The sequence below is a fragment of the Hydra vulgaris genome, chromosome 04 (genome assembly GCF_038396675.1).
Source record: "Hydra vulgaris chromosome 04, alternate assembly HydraT2T_AEP".
In the NCBI taxonomy this organism is placed as follows: domain Eukaryota; kingdom Metazoa; phylum Cnidaria; class Hydrozoa; order Anthoathecata; family Hydridae; genus Hydra; species Hydra vulgaris.
The window spans coordinates 25248023-25265882 of NC_088923.1; the positions used below are offsets into that span (position 1 = coordinate 25248023).

The 17860-nt window shown below is 28.5% G+C and overlaps 1 protein-coding gene across 1 annotated transcript in view; it reads right to left on the minus strand.

Moving 5' to 3' along the window:
* The window catches only part of LOC100203268 (hydroxymethylglutaryl-CoA lyase, mitochondrial), a 38977-nt gene that overhangs the window by 12241 nt on the left and 8876 nt on the right, over positions 1 to 17860 (minus strand). Inside the window, exons 9-13 of the mRNA XM_065795888.1 lie at positions 13259 to 13333; positions 12897 to 13004; positions 8501 to 8596; positions 8012 to 8160; positions 7654 to 7717 (exon numbers count right to left, since the gene is read on the minus strand). Coding sequence (XP_065651960.1) covers positions 7654 to 7717; positions 8012 to 8160; positions 8501 to 8596; positions 12897 to 13004; positions 13259 to 13333 — 492 coding nt within the window. The remainder of the gene's footprint in view (positions 1 to 7653; positions 7718 to 8011; positions 8161 to 8500; positions 8597 to 12896; positions 13005 to 13258; positions 13334 to 17860) is intronic.

Consider the following 17860-nt stretch of genomic DNA (forward strand, 5'->3'; position numbering starts at 1 on the left):
AAAATTAAAAAATTACGCTTGGCTGCATAAAATATTGTTCCTTAGCATAATAAAAGTAAAAAAAAAAAAAGTAGGATAGATACTAGGAATGATTCTGAGTAATGCCGAATTAAATATAAAGATTCCCATGCTAAAATATCGCCCCCAAACTGAATGTAAGGAAGTAAGAGGGGGATTGTAAACATTTTGTATCAACTCTAAACATTTTAAGATGCTGTTTAATTATCAAAAATATATTTTAATTCTAAAAATTTTTAAAGTTATAGAAAAGTACACGTCTGCAAAAAAACATGACCCTTTACACATAAGATAGCAAATAAAAAATAAAGAAAAAAAAATTTAAAAAAAATTTTAAAATCTTGCTCGAAACTATAAAATAATTATTAAAAACTTTATTTACTTAAAAACTTATATACTTAAATGTGCGTTGGACATATCGAGTAGGATAAAAAACTGTTTCGTATATTTGCGTCGGCATATATTATTTAAAATCAAAACTAAGGTTGAAACTAAATTAACTAAATATTGAGTGCTGTCAAATTTGATTTGATTATTTTCATTTTCAGCCTAAAATATGTCAAAATTAGGATTTTGTAGGAAAGTCCAAAGAGATTAGTATTTTTATATTATTAGGAAATATTTCATTATAAATATTTCGTTTTTGACTTAGGCCAGGCCAAAAAACAAAGCTTTTGAAAAGTAAATGTCTGCAAAAAAAACAAGATCTTTTACACATAAGAATGCAAACAAATATTTTTTTTAGTAAAATAACTGTCTTGTTCTCATAAAAGAGGCTTATAAATTATTTATATTGCGCTAAATCAAAAACAATATTTGACCACTTTAAAAACTTTGTTTTGCATAGCTTTGCCTTAAAGATAAGAAATTTTATTTGAATTTGTTCTATATGTTTAATTTTATGTATATATTTTGAATCTAAAGTAAATGCATTTTTTATTTGCAATTTTTTAAGAAAGATTTTTCCATTTTTCCAAAAATAATTAAAAAATATAATGACAACATGATAGCCAGATAGGAGTTTTCTTCAGAATTTGAATCTCAAGTGAAAATAAATTTTTACAAGTTATCTATCTTTGCTATTCAAATATAAAATATGTTGAATTCATAACATTGATATATATGGCTAATATAAACCACTGCCAGTGCGGCGGTGGTATAATGATAAAGGGCTCCCTTGTGAGCAAGAAGTTCTGAGTTCCAACCCATTACGCCCCTGGTTGTGGTGCACTTAACTTGTTTCTCCAGGAAGTGGTCTTGTTTGTCAGTGTTCATGTTTCAAAGTTAAAGCGTTGTGAGATGGTTATTATCACAGTTAAAAAAAAAAAGTTGTTTCTAAATATAGTTTTGTTTTTATATATATTTTTTTATTTAATGAATTTGTCTCCCCAAGGCCAAGGAGGCCTTGGGGAGACAAATTCATTAAATAAAAAAAAATATATAAAAGTATTAGAATGTAAAATGTGTTGATTTTTTTAAACAAATGGAAAAGTTGAATGATAATTTAAACATTAAGTTTTTAATTATATTATTTAGTAATTTAATGGTAAGGTAATTTAATGCATAAAAACTTTGGATATAAAAATGTGTTTAAAAATAATGATTACATAAGAATTAAACCTTAAAAAGTGTAAAAAAAGAATATTACCGCCTCCACCTGACCTAATTACCCGAATCTAATGACCATTCCCCCAATCTGCACTAGCTCGAATCTAACCTTAGAATTACAACTACGCAATCAATGAACTTTTATCATTGAATCTACTCTCCCTAGCTATTTAACTCTTCCCTATAGGTGAGATTAGATAGGTGAGATTAGATAGGTGAGATTAGATAGATGAGATTAGATAGGTGAGATTAGATAGGTGAGATTAGATTTTGTTAAAAACAATTTGCTAAAAAATAAGCATAATATTTAGTCTTACTCAGCATTTTAAACAAGTTTTTTGAAAAAATAAATTACTTTGGGAAGTCATTGCGAAACAAATTTCTTTATGTATGGTAAAGTTTTATATGCATTATTCTTATTATTATCTTAATAAAACCTTTTAAGAAGATCTCTTGTTGTAAAATATTGTTTTTAATCTAAGCTGGTGGTATTTATGTAAAATATAAATTTTACTAAAAGTATCATATGCTTATTAAAAAAAAAATCTGTATTGCAACATGTGTGTCTTGTGTTTGTTTGTTTACATGAAGAACAGTGGAAATACACAATTATTTGTAAGTATTTAACCGAACAAATTAAAAAATGGAACAGATGCAATGGAAGTTTTGAGTTATAGCTTCATTCAATTAATTCAGAATAAAAATGAAATTTGGCAGAACAGAGATGAGCTACATAAACACTTTCATAACAAAAAATGATTTTTATAGCAGAACAACATTATATGTTTTCAACATGCTAAAGTATAATTCAAGGGGAAGATATAAGGCTAGTGAGTGGAATGAAGTGACCATATTAAGTGATCAACCAAATAGAGTAAAATGTAATTATTGCTTAGCGAGCATAATTAAAAAAATAGAGACAGTCAAGATCCATTTGGATAAATGTAGAAAGAAAAAAGAAGCTAATGACGCCTCTGAAATATTTTTTTGTTTTGTTAATTCACCTCCCCAAGGCCCTGAAGGCCACTACAGACGAGGAGGCTATTTAATTGTGGTTATAACCCTCTCTAAACTCTATAACTCGAAAGCACAAACCTTGATGAACAAGGCCGCTGCGTGGAGAAACAAGTTTAGCGTCTAACCAGTCAGATAATAATGAGCAAGATTGTTTAAGCTTTACTAGTGATTTTTCTTATTCATCAATTGTTCAGTCAACTGCAACAACAAACATCGATTTCTAAATTTGTTACTACAACAACAAGTAATCAGAAGGATGAATTGGATTTGCAAATTGCAAGGTTTTTCTTTTCAACAAATTAACTATTCAAAATAGTAGAAAATCTTAAATTTACCAAACTGCTTAAAAACTTAGACCTGGATACGAGCCACCAAATAGAAAACAGATATCATCATAACTCTTAGTAAAGATAAATAAAGAAGTAATCAATTTAATAAAAAATGATCTTGCTGATGATTGTGCTGTTACCCTAATTCAAGATGGTTGGAGTGCATTCAGTAATGATCCTATAATTGCTTATAGTATCCATAATGGTAATAAACTCTATCTCATTTCTGCAATTGACACTGGAAGCCAATCAAAAACAGCAGAATATTGTGCTCATGTTGCTTAGAATACAATCAAAATCGCTAAAGAAATGATCAAGATGTAAGTGTTAGATGTTTATCTGTTTTATTTAATGTGTGTGTGTGTGTGTGTATATATATATATATATATATATATATATATATATATATATATATATATATATATACATATATATAATTTTTTACTTAGGTATTTGCAGCATGCACTGACAAAAAAAAAATATCTAAAATGAGAAAAGTTGATAACACGGTTGCTCTGGTGGTTTTTTAAATTTGGTTGAAAAGGATGTCTCTCTGAAGTCTATAATGAAGCATATTATAGCAAATCATAAATATTTTCATAATCCATCACTAACCACATGTATAAATGACTAAATTCATGTACTAAATTTTATTTTGTTATTAACTTATTGACCATATTTTGTAATACAATACTATGAAATAAAACAGCTATTAATTATATAGGCCTAAATAATAATTATGGCAAAAGAGATCCTAGCTTTATTTTAATGAAATTATTTTTTAATATTTCTTTGTTTAATTTTCTTAAACAACTGTATTATAGGGATGATTATTGGAAAAAGGTGGACTGATGCTACAGCTACCCAATGATACTTGCTGGAACTCCTAATTAGATTGTTTACAGACATACATTTCAAATCATTCTCTGTACGTTGACATTAGAGGTGACCATATGGAGTCTATTGATCCGTCAATATGAAGCCTAATTGACAATCTGTCAATACAGAGAGAAGCAATAAATTTACATGCACAATTGAAAATCGTTAGTGTTGCCTTAGATTAATAAAATTTAAGAAGGTTAATAAAATTAGTTAGTAACTGGGTGTATTAAATTTAATTATAGCAAGTATATTAAAACTACTTATTTGCGGCACCATGTCACCGTTAACTTTATTTACATATTTGTTAACTAAATTATTGTATTTGCTGCATTTGCAGGCAGACAATACAACTTTGTCTGAGGCAGTTGAGACTTGACAAAGCATCATGCATAATGAAAAATTTTCTACAAATATTTTAAGGAGATTTAAGAAAGCAATCATATTTTCTGGTCAATTTAACAGATCCAAAATACGAAGGTAACTAAACAATTTTTTAAAAATTAAAAAATTGCATCTGATCAAATTTAAATAAAAACAGAAAAAAAACATTTACTACTCTTATAACTTTACTTATACAATTTATACTTTACAAGTTTATACAATTGGTTTTATTGCAATAAAACCAATTTTATTGCAAAAATAGCAAAAATGAAATGAATAAACATTCATTTCATTTTTGCTATTTTTCTTTTCCAAATGTCTAAAAAAATTAAACAAACTTTTTTTCAAGATACTTGGCTGTTTTTTAAATTTAGTTAATAGAAGAATTGGATAGAAGTCAAGTAGAAGAAGCTGAGGAATGGTTGAATGAAGTTTATTCTGAATTTATGCTAGGCTACTATGCATTTAAACTAAAAGATGCTAATTGTTTCCAGCTAGTACTGGGTCCATTGAAATATTTTTCTCATCTTTTGGCATTATTTTGAGCAAAATTAGGAATCATTTAGGATGCTTAAACGAATTTACAGACATTTAATATTAAGATGCACAATTGCTGATGACCAAGTTGTTAAATAACTTTGTTTTAAATGTTTGAATACTGTTGCTCCAAGTAAAATAATATTCTCAATCATTACTTACTAAACTTCTTATTTTGTTGTTATTAGAACAATTATTGAGCAGCATCAAATCTTGTGTGTTAATGGAAACTGATTTAGGAATAAAAAAACAAAAAAATCAAGTTGGGTTTTAGGCGGGTTTTTGCTCTTGGATTTTTGGGTAAGGGTTTTTGGGTAACAACACTGCTAACAACTCAAAAAAAGAATTTAAACTTATATTTGTTTAAAAAAAAATTACAAAACTATATATCAATTGTTCAAACCAATTTTATTGCAAAAATATTAGGTTAAGTGATAAATGATAAGATAAGTGGTAAATGATTACATAATATTACATTATAATTTCTTATGTCTTATTAAGCAAAATGAACTTTAAATTTCAGTTTCTCTTTACTTTACCTTTACAGACTATAAAAGCAGTGTGATTTATTCTGGGAATTTTAAACTGGATGATTCTGAATTCCAAAACAATTTAATTTTTCACACAATATAATTAATCTGCATGTTCCTCCAAGAATCTGCATAGGCTCTGATAATCATCAGAGTCACATATTAGGTCAGTAAACCAATAATTTGCCCATCTGTGAAAAATCTACAAAGTTGTAGAGGTTTCTTGTATGTGGTAAAAGATCAATTGCCAAAAGAGATCTTAGAATTCCATCATTTCTTAATTAAGTCGTCTGCTGAATTATCAAAGTAGAAAATCTTTCATTTAAAAAAAAAAAATAAAACTCAAGTTAAATGAAACAAAAGTTATTTAAAAGCTCAGAGATTAACAAATATTTAATACTGAGAGATACTTTGTTGGCCCAAAGTTCTTCACCTGTTACTACAAGAATCACATGTTTCAGAATACGATGTTGATATCCAAAAAATAGTAGTTTTTCCAGTTGATTCCAGTTACTTTTCTGTAGTTTATAAATTTTTTTATATTTTCAATTTTTACTCCTCTTCATCTGAATATTCCCACTTTTGCGCTGATTACTACTATTACTGACTGATTTGGATTCTAAATTGAATATTCACACTATTGATAAGCGCTGATTACTACTATATATTACCGACTGATTTGGATTCTAAATTGGATGTTATTGATATTTTTGCTAATGATTTTGTTATTTTGTTTGTCATAAACTTATATTTTTCGAGAGTTTTTTGAAAAATATTTTTTTACATTTTTTACATACTGGGGAGTAATCTTTCTACCTAAATTTTCAAAAGAATCATAACTGTAATGAATTGTGAAATCACTATAAAATTCTGGTTCTTTTGAGACCCAGGTTGATATACTTTTGAAGAAAAAAAAAAATTCACTGATATATGGGAGCCAGTGTGTAATCAAGGGTCATGGTGGGCAACCTTTTTCAAAAAATAAATAAAACCAATGATTTTTCAGTTACTTTCAAACCAAAGTTCATCTGTTTTTTATATTGAAAACTGGAGATACCTAAAATTTACCAAAAAGTCACATCCCTAATATACAACGGAGAAAATAGAATTAGCCTCACCTTTTTTTTGTTCTAATTTAACAAAAATGGCAATGAAACAATTATTAAATCTACCCTATTTCTTATTATCTTCTACTACAATTAAAAAATTTATATAAGTTCCATAACAGTTCCACCACCAAAGTTACGACTCATTCGAGTTTCTTTTTCTTTTCGAAGATCATGCCAGTAATATTGATAGCCATCAGGACCATCTGAATTAAACTTTTTTCATCACTAAAGATAACTTGATGCCACTCTTCCTTCGAAGACATGTGTTTTTTTGCAAATTGTAATCTAACTTCTTGGTTTACATTTTCCGAACCGTGTTTGGATCTTCATGTAAGATTCGTCTCACACATTGAACAGGTGATTGTAAATCAAAACGAATTTGAGATGTAGTCATGTGCTGAGCTGCAGCACGACGTACAATAACTCGTTTAGTACAACTATCAATTTTATGTTTGCCGACACTTTCCTTATAAGCTCCATAATTAACGCCAATCTTGAAGTAATTATTAACCACTTTGGTAGATCTTTTAATTTTCTTTGTAATTTCCCAATTAGATAAGTCTGTATCTTTACATGCTTTGATTACTGCTAATACTTCATTCGTTAAACGCTTACCATGTCCCATTTCAAATTCAGGTATCAAAAATCAAATGGTAAAAACTTTATGAGCCATGATTTCACAGTCTTTGTTTAATTTACAAATAATAGTAAAAAAAAATAAAAAAATAAGTCAAAAATACGTATCACCAGATCAAAATGTGCAAGTAAACTGAAAATAATTATTGATGAGGCTAATTTTATTTGCTACCGCAATTATTAAGTATTATACATTTAATGGTTTAATCAAATGTATCGCAATTTAATTATGCTATATTATAATCTAAAAAGTTGTTGTTTGTATCAATAATTATATAAGTGTGGATACAAAAGATGCACGACACAAATTTGCTTAGAGATTTAGATAATATTGGATCAGTACATGGTGAGGCTAATTCTATTTTCTTCACTGTATATATATATATATATATATATATATATATATATATATATATATATATATATATATATATATATATATATATATATATATATATATATATATATATATATATATATATGTATATATATATATATATATATGTATATGTATATATATATATATGTATATATATATATATAAATATATATTTATATACATACATACAATGATAATATTAAAAGATTATTAATAACATAAATTACTTTCGAAACTGCATCTGGTTGAACAATTCCTTCATAGGGACAACCTACTACACATGACACATATCTAAAAAAACATGTAGGGACATACATAGGGACAACCTACTACGCAGGACACATATATAAAAAACTAAAAACTTACACAAATACATCATAAAATAACTGACATCATAAGATAATACATCATAAGAAAATACATCATAAGATAATATACTTACACAAATATATCATATGATGATTTGTTTTGAATTTTTTTTGAAATTTGTGTGAATGAAAAGAATATGATAAATTTCTGTTCAGATATTTGAAAATATATGAGTAGAAAGAAAAATAAAACTACAGAAATAAAAACATAAAATACCCTCTAACTTTAATATCTTTCTCTATTGCTGCATTACAAACAGGCTCAAAGCGTTTCAGACTTTCTTCAATTGTACAGTTGATGTTTTTTTTTGAAAAAGCTTCTGATGCAGAAGCAAAAATGGCTATTTCTTTCACTCCAGCTTTAACCTATCAATGAATAAAAAATATTAAAAAAACTATAACAAATCATTTTAACCAACAAATGCTTTTTTTTTTTTTTAAAATAAAATTAAAAAAAAACTATTCACATTAATCCTAGCTATTTACATTCCACAAAAGTTTTTTGATAAAAGTAAGGTCTAGAGAAAATTACTCAGAAAATAAAAGCAAGTAAAAACAGAAGCATTTAAAAACACAAGTAAAACAAGTAAAAACTCTCAATAGGTAAATAAGGAAAATTGAACAATAAACCTAAAATAAAATTGTGACAACCCTCAACCACAACTTTAACTACCCCAAGTTTATGATATAAAAACAATTAGCAAACCGCTGAGTAAAATCCCTGCATGTTGGGTACAAGTGCTGGGTAAGAAACACCACTTTTTCTTTTAATTCCGGTCATTACAACACTGTGATCGCTCATCTTTAGCACAAAAAAAGTAAGAAAAATAATAAAAATAAAAAATGAAAAATAATAGACTAGACAAACAAGTATTAAAAACAAAACATATATCATTAAGAGGTCATTGCATAATATGCTAAAAACCAGACTTTTTTACACCAGCTTTTCTATATTTCCTTTAAATTACCCACCTAGCATTAAGTAATCTCACCCACCTACCTAACTAAATGATTCTCAAGTAACTGTTATTTTTTCTTTGTCTATATTGAAAAGGATGGATGTTTAAGTTTGATACATTTGATGAAAATCTTAAAAAACACAAATAGTTTAAAAAATAACAACTCTTAGTACTAAATTAGAACTCCTTCTCAGACTTCTTCGATTCTCAGAATCCTTTGATTTGCAGCTCAGTATGCTTAAAAATACAAAGATATGATGAAAAATAGTTTTTTAAATTTTTTTCATAATAGTCATTAAAATATACAATTGACTATTGCCAATGAATGCATGAATAAAGCTAATATCTCTAGAGATAATATGCAGCCATATAAAGTAATAGCTATTGACCTGGTCTGATCAGGCAATTCTCATGATCAGAAATTAGTGTATAACCAGGCATCATGTCATGATGTAAATGTCACACCTTGACAGTCACAAAATAATTTTTAAAAAAATAGTTGAGAGCTCAGTTTTTAAAGATTCAAAAGATTTCCAATTGCAGACTTTACTATTAATTTAAAACCTTAAGTTTAAAATGGTATTTGTGAAGCTGAAAACTTAAAACAACTTGTATGCAAAATTAAATGCAAGTTAAAACATTGACAGAATGTCAGAGAATGTCACCAACAGTGACATTCTCTGACATTCGGAAAAAAACTCTAAAGTACCTTACCTCTAATAACTCTAGAGTATTCAAACACATTCTTAAATAACTCTAGAGTATTCAAACACACTCTGGTGTTAGAGAGAGTGTAGAGTTTCCAACTTAAAATATTTTTTTTTATAATATAATTAAACCCCTAAAAACAAAATACTTGAAACAAATTATTTTTATCACACTTTTAATTGAATAGCAACAAAAAAGTAAAATATTATTAAACAAAAAAGTTACATACACATCAAATTATTTTAGCCATTGGAATGGCTTGGCTTTAGTTTCAGTGATTCTGCAGGCATTAATGCCCACAACTTTTGCCTTTCTCAATCCCTAACTCAATTAGTCAACTTTCCAACTCGCTTTCCAGACAATCCGAATCATTTACCTTCTCTACTTGACTTATGTCTTGTTCCTGATCCTTGTCAGTGCTCAGATTCTCCACATTAACCCTTAGGTGCTTCTGACCACAGTTTGATCTCTCTAAAACTAATATCTCATTCTTCTTCATCACCTGAATCCCCCTATTATCGAACCTCTTACAACTACAGTAAAGCTGACTAGGATTCTTTCCGTGATTTTCTTCGTGATGGCCCTTGGGAAGAAATCTTTTGTCTTCCTGTCGATAAATGTGCTTCTTACATAACTTCGTGGATTCAGGCTGGCATGGAATATTTTGTTCCCTCTCGACGATTCCAGGTCAAGTCTCATTCTCCTCCATGGTTTTCCTCACACTGTGCTGCTGCGATTGCCAATCGAAACTGTTACTTCCATATTTATCAGCAAAACAATTCTCCAGAAAATAGACGTCTGTTTATTACTGCTAGAAACAATTGTAAAAAGGTTTTGTCTAACGCTAAAACCCGCTATTCTCATGTCATGAAATCTCGTATCTCATCTCAAAAATTAGGCTGTCGTGTCTTCTGGAGAATCTTTAATAATATCAATAATAAGGGCAAATCTATAATTCCACCTCTCTTGTATGGTTCAGACTTTGTCACCTCACCTAAAAGCAAAGCTGAATTGTTTGCTAAAAACTTACATCAATATCATCTCTTGATTCCACTAGTTGCGTTCTACTTGATATTGCCAACAAACAGGTTGATCCATTGCTTGACATTCATATCACTCCAGCTTCTGTATTTAAAGTGATTTCCTGCCTAGACTCTTCTACAGTTTGTGGCCCAGACAACATACTTGTTATTGTCTTGCAGAAATGTTCCCCGGAGCTGTCGTCTATACTCTCAAAACTATTCAACATTGCTTATCAGAGTCTTGTTGTCCAGCCTGCTGGAAAGAAGGATCTGTTATCCCTATTTTCAAAAATTCTGGAGAGCGATCTGATTTGTCTAACTACCGTCCTATAAGTCTTCTTCCTATCATTAGCAAGGTTTTTGAATCTCTAACTAACAAACACTTAATTTCTCATCTTGAATCTAATAACTTTCTGACCATCAATATAGATTTCGATCTTCTCGTTCTTCAGCTGATTTGCTAACAGTAATAACTGATAGGTTTTATCGTGCATTAGATAAAGGTGGAGCGGTTAAGGCCATTGCTCTTGACATTTCAAAAGCTTTTGATAAAGTTTGGCATGCTGGTCTTCTCCATAAGCTTTCTTCTTATGGTGTATCTGGCAACACCTTTAAGATTATTGAATCCTTCTTTTCCAATCGTAGTATAAAAGTTGTCTTCGATGGACAGCACTCTTCTTCTTATTCTGTAACTTCAGGGGTTCCTCAAGGTTCTATCCTTGGCCCTATACTCTTCCTAATTTACATTAACGATCTTCCAGATATTCTCACATCTAAGGTGGCATTGTTTGCTGATGATACTACCATTTATTCTTGTTGTGATAAGAAACCAACACCCTCTGATTGCTTGGAGGGGGCATTTGAGCTTGAAAAAGATCTCACTTCTGCTACAGCATGGGGCTCACAGTGGCTGGTGAACTTCAATACCGATAAACTCAATTTTTTTCAGTTAATTGTTATCGCAATAATCTAGATCTTGCTATATTTATGAACGGTGATGTACTCGATGAGTCATCCACTTTTCATCTTCTAGGATTAACTCTTACTTCTGATCTTTCTTGGAAACCATATATCAAATCTGTTGCAAAATTAGTATCTGCTAAGGTTGCATCTCTTTATTGAGCTCGACACTTTCTTACTTCGGATTCTATTCTCTATCTCTATAAATCTCAAATCCCTTTATGGGCTTGTATGGAATACTGTTGCCATATCTGGGGCGGTTCTTCTAATGATGCCCTTTCTCTTTTAGACAAGGTGCAAAAACGCATTGTAATTATAGTTGGATCTGCTCTTGTAGCCAACCTTCAACCATTATCACATCGTTGTAATGTTGCTTCTCTTTCCCTTTTCTACAAGTACTATAATGGGCACTGCACTAAAGTGCTAGCGTCTCTTGTGCCATCAACTAAAATTCATTCTTGTTTTACTCGTCATTCAATTAAGTCTCATCCTTTTTCTGTGACTGTTCCTAAGTGCTCCAAAAACTCTTATTCATCAAGTTTTTTTCCTCAAATATCAGTTCTTTGGAATTCGCTTTCTTCATCTTGCTTTCTTGATTCATATAACTTGCAATCCTTTAAGTTGTCTGTCAATCGTAATCTTGCTATACAATCTTCATCTTTTTTCTAATGATGCCCTTTCTCTTTTAGACAAGGTGCAAAAATGCATTGTAAACATAGTTGGACCTACTCTTGCAGCCAACCTCCAACCATTATCACATTGTCTTAATGTGATAATGGTTGGAGGTTTTGTCTCTCTTTCTCTTTTCTGCAAATACTATAATGGGCACTGCTCTAAAGAGCTAGCGTCTCTTGTACCATCTACTAAAATTCATTCTTGTGTTACTCGCCACTCAATTAAGTGTCATCCTTTTTCTGTGACTGCTCCTAAGTACTCCAAAAATGCTTATTCATCTAGTTTTTTTCCTCGAACATCAGCTCATATAATTTGCAATCCTTTAAGTCATCTGTCAATTATTATCTTGCTCTACAATCATTATCTTGCTCTACAATCTTTATCTCTTCTCTTTCAGTAACTTCCAACTTTAGTGGCTGCTTCAGCCTTGTTGGAAACGAAGATGTTTAAAAAAAAAAAAAATCTTTTTCACAACTCTTATTACCAACCCTAGAATGTGACATATTTACCCATTTTAGAATGTGTCATATATGCCAACCCTAAATAAGACATAATTACCCACACTAGAACATGAGATATTTACCCAACCTTAAAAATGAAATATTTACCTAAACTAAAATGCAACATATTTACCCACACTAGAATGTGACATACATACCCCACCCTAAAACATGGTATATTTATGCAATCAACCAAATTATAAAATTATTCAACTTTAATATTAATTACATAAAAATTACAAATTTATAGATATTATTAGTGATGTTGAAACAGATACCTGGGGAACCCATTTTGGGGATACAAAACTGGTGACTTCAATAACAGACAAGCCTGTTTCTGAAAGTTTATCAATTAGTTGAATCTTAACATCAGTATCGATAATTTCCTACAAAAGTTTCAATCAATATAACCAAAATATTTTAACATAAAAAATTAATTAAAAAATATACATATAACAAGATGTATAAAAACGAATTAAAATTTATAATAACTTATACTAATTAGTACTAAATTATTTATAAAACAAAAAAATTAATAGTAAAAATAACAACAGAAAACTAAAACAGATCTGCAATTAAAAGAAAAAAAAAATTAAACATTTATTTCAAATAATGTTTTTCAAAAGAAAAACTAAAAAACCTTTTCATTTTGAAGTCCATCACGAGGGCCAACCTCAACTACTTTTACGAAATCTTTATTTGAGTAAAATCGTTTCTTAAAATAAGAAAAGTTTTGTATAGCCAATAAAATGCTGTATAATAGCAAAATAATAATTTTTTAACTTTATTATTTTTCTTATATATATATATATATATATATATATATATATATATATATATATATATATATATATATATATATATATATATATATATATATATATATATATATGTATATATATATATATATATATATATATATATATATATATATATATATGTATATATATATATATATATATATATATATATATATATATATATATATATACATATACATATACATATATATATATATATATATATATATATATATATATATATATATATATATATACATATATATATAAATAGCGAGAATATGCAAAAAAACATAGTAGGAAAAATGCGATTTGTTAAAAATAATTTTTGTTAACTATTTAGTGCACAGCGGGCCAGTTTAGCAAAAGGGTCAAAACAAAAGTTTACATATTGACTTTTACAGTTATTTGCAATCAACATAACATAAATGGTAAAGAATTAATTTTTATTACACTTGGTCAATCTTTTACAGCATCAAAAGGGTGCCTCAAAATAAAAAATTTGTTAAATTATTTGTGAAAAATGTGAAGTATATAGAAATATTGAGATAACAGGTGTGACATTTTTATAAATAATCTGTCTTTGCTTAAGAAAAACTTAAAAATACTTCTAAATATTTACCTAAAATTTAATGATAATTTAAAAAAATAAATATTTATAATTTTTTAGTAGGTTTTTTTACATTTTTAAGGCAAGTTTTTTTGTAATAAGATGATTATATCACACTTTTTGTGCAAAAAAATATTTGCAACAATTTGTTTAGAGTTTAAACCATTGTAATGGTAATGTTTTGCAAAAAAATTGTGGTGATTGGAGCCTGGAAACAGAAGTACGCTAAGAATTTGGCCCCCTTACCCCATGTTAGTGAATCATCAATAGGAAGCACTATTGATGATTCACTAATGAGAGAACAATAAGTTAATGAAATAAATGATTTTACTATCTTGCATTAAATTTTAAATTATGGAAAGATTTTAAATTATATCTAATAATCTTTTAGATTTTAAAAGTTATGACCATGTAAAGTTTCTCCTTAAAATGAGGGGGTTGTACATTTTTAATTGTCATATCTTTTCAACTTTAAATGATTTATACATAAATTTTAAAACCTGCTAATGAAATTTAATATAGTATAAAATAGTAATATTTAATATGATATATTCATTAACTATTTTTTAGTGTTTAAATTAAAATTATTGGAAAAATCGAATGGTCAATTTAATGAACTATGGATTTCCAACTAATCGACTAGAAGTTGATTTAGTCATCAGGGGCGATTCTAGGAAAATAATTTAGGCGGCAGTACCCCTACCCCCATGCCCACGCCTATTTGTAAGGAAATTTGCTGTATGTAGTCATTTTTGCCAAAAGAAATGATATTTGCCATAAAAAAAAAAAAGTCCTCAACTTGGGTGGCGCCCAAATATGGCGCCACCCAAGTTGAGGACTTTTTTTTTTCTGTCGGCGCAATCAAAAATGGTCTAAAATAGCCCCTGGTAGTGTCATAATTTTAAAATCATAATATTTTTTTTATTCGATTTAATTTTTCAATCTTTAATTTTTGTTTGTTCATTTAGTAATAATTGCTTCTACTATTATAACTATTACATACTATTTTTATACCTAATTAAACTTTTGATAAGTAAGTTGAGTAATTTTGTTGTTGTTGTTGTTTATTCTATACTTGTGATTTTCATAGTAACTTTTATACAGGCAGTTCTAAGTTGGTTCAGGGCCCTGGGGCAAAGTTAAATTGTGAAGCTCCAAAAGCTGAAAGTCATCTATACAATCAAATTATATAGTATAGACTAGTATAGACTTTCTGATATTTAGCAAGTATTTAAGGCGGTCTCTAAATCATTGGAGTCTGGGAATAAACTGTCTTGTTGCTGGAGCAGCCCTGCTCTTATTTTGTTTCCCTCCATTATTTGTTAAATAATGTGATGTTATAAAATAGAAAGCGAATATAAATTATTTTTATTACAATTTGTTTTGAAAAAAATAATTTCCATATTTCGAATAAATCAACTTTAAGTCGACTTAGTCGATTTCAAAAATGCATTAGTTGATTTTAGTTGACTTTAGAAAATATATAGAGTCCATTTAGTCGATTAATTTAAAAGTCAAAACAACACAACTATTTTTGCTCCCATGCTTCTGCACATTTCAGCAAATTTTATCAAACCAATACCCTTTGACATAAGCATAAACATACTTAAGTTTGGAGTTTGCACAACAACTGAAACGGTCGGCAAGACCAAAAAATCAAAATTGTACCACTACATAGAGCATCGATAAGAGAGTTCAAGACTTAATTTTGATGTCAGTAATGGATTGCTTCACCCCAATAACATAAGATTAGATGATTAATATGTATGTACAGGTGTTTTCTATTTTTGCTAACTTTTAATACATTTTGGCCCAAAATGTGCACTAAATTAATAAATTTAAATAAGTAGTAACTCTAAGTGAAAGTATTTGCACTTTGGTGTCTAAGAATAAAAAACACTAGAGAAATACCCAAATAAAAATATCTGCACTATTAAAACATTTAAATCACACCCTCCAAAAAAGGTAAATTTGATAATACCCCTATAAAAAGGAAGAGATGGAAAGACCTTTGCATTACTACGCCAAGAGATAAATAACTCATTTATATTGGAAAAAAAAAAGAAAGACAAAAACAATAAAATCTTTCAAAAAGGAGATATAATAATTTTAAACAAAACTAGAAAGTTTCATATAGCAGAACTGGGTTTCAAATGCTGCATGAAGAAATGTAAACACATTCCAGCAGTTAAATCAAAACATAAATTGAGCTAAACACTAATACATAACTGGCAAAGATTGGGAAAATGTAAATAACAATAGTAAAATGTAAACAACAATACAACATTTATATAAGTGTGTTTCTTAGATGAATCCAACATCAAAAAATTGTTGAATAAGTTTTGTATCCTCAGACACAGAAAAGAAAAAATTTAAATCTTATACTGTGTAATAGAACCAGTAAAACAACTTCTATAGGTGATGGTGTGTTCAGTTATAAATAGTAAAGGCACAAGCCTCATATAGTTGAGTTAAGATAAATATAAAAAATAGCTACAAAATTAACTGCTCAGTTACAAAATTGATTTCCTGACCTCCCAAATGCATTTTTAGGCATGAATAAAACACAAATAATTTTTGTCCTTCAATGCAAAAAGTATTTCTGTTTTGCCATGGTCCAGACGTTACCCAAACTAACCCAATAGAGAATACTTAGTGCCTCTCAAAAAAAGTATCAATTTTTTTGAGAGGCACTAAATAATGTCTGGCATAATAATCAGGGAGTAAAAGGGTTGCATACTAAGCATGCACAGAGGAATATAATCAGTAATTGGAATACTACTACTACTACTACTACTACTACTACTACTACTACTACTACTACTACTACTACTACTACTACTACTACTACTACTTCTACTACTACTACTACTACTGCTAATGAGACAGTAGTGTGTGCTTAAATGTAGACAACTTACTAAATTTAGATGAATTAAATGATGCAAAAATTTATACAAAGTAGAACAAGTTTGAGCAGTGGTTTATTTTGGTAATGATAAGTATCCACTCACAGACAATCGATGCCTTCATGTCATGAAGGCATCGATTCAGTCATGTCAAAACTTACTGTGGTTTTCAGCCTGGCATGCAAATTCATAGATAAAAATAAATTCAAAGATTTATTGATCATAGGTGACATTCTATCAACTAACTAAATAAATAGAAATGTAAATGCAATTTCAAACGAGAACAGAATTGAACACAAATTTTTTCTGTTATTTTGAGCAACAATTTTCTAGACCAGGATATCAACATATCAACTTTCCAACTTTGAAAATATTAACATTTTAGTCTCGATGACAAACAATTAGAACAAAAACAATAACTTCTAAATACATTAGCTTTGGTCTTTACTAATCAGTCAGCAAGCATTAGTGCAACAGATTTAAAGCTTGTTTTGGGAAACAAAATGTTGTTTAATATATACTTTGATAAATCCACAGACCCACAATTGAAAATCTGAATTGACCCATATTTTTCAAAAACGTAACTGATTGTTGAACTATCGGGTCAGTGTCACATATATTATGCATCTATAAAATAATATAGGAGTTAGTGAAAAGACAACAATATGCCTATTACTCTCTCAAAAAAATAACAAAATAAAGAATTTCCTACAATTTTCTACATGATGAACATGAACACTTGAACTACATGATGAGTAGAAAGTTTTAACTTTTATTATTTGAAAAATTTTTTACTTGCAATATTTTACTTTTTACAAAAATTATCTTGAATTTATTACAATATAATAATAGCCAGTTGTTTTGAGATTTTTAAAAAATTGTACAACAATATTTGATTAACAGAGTTTAATCAGTTTTATTTTGAT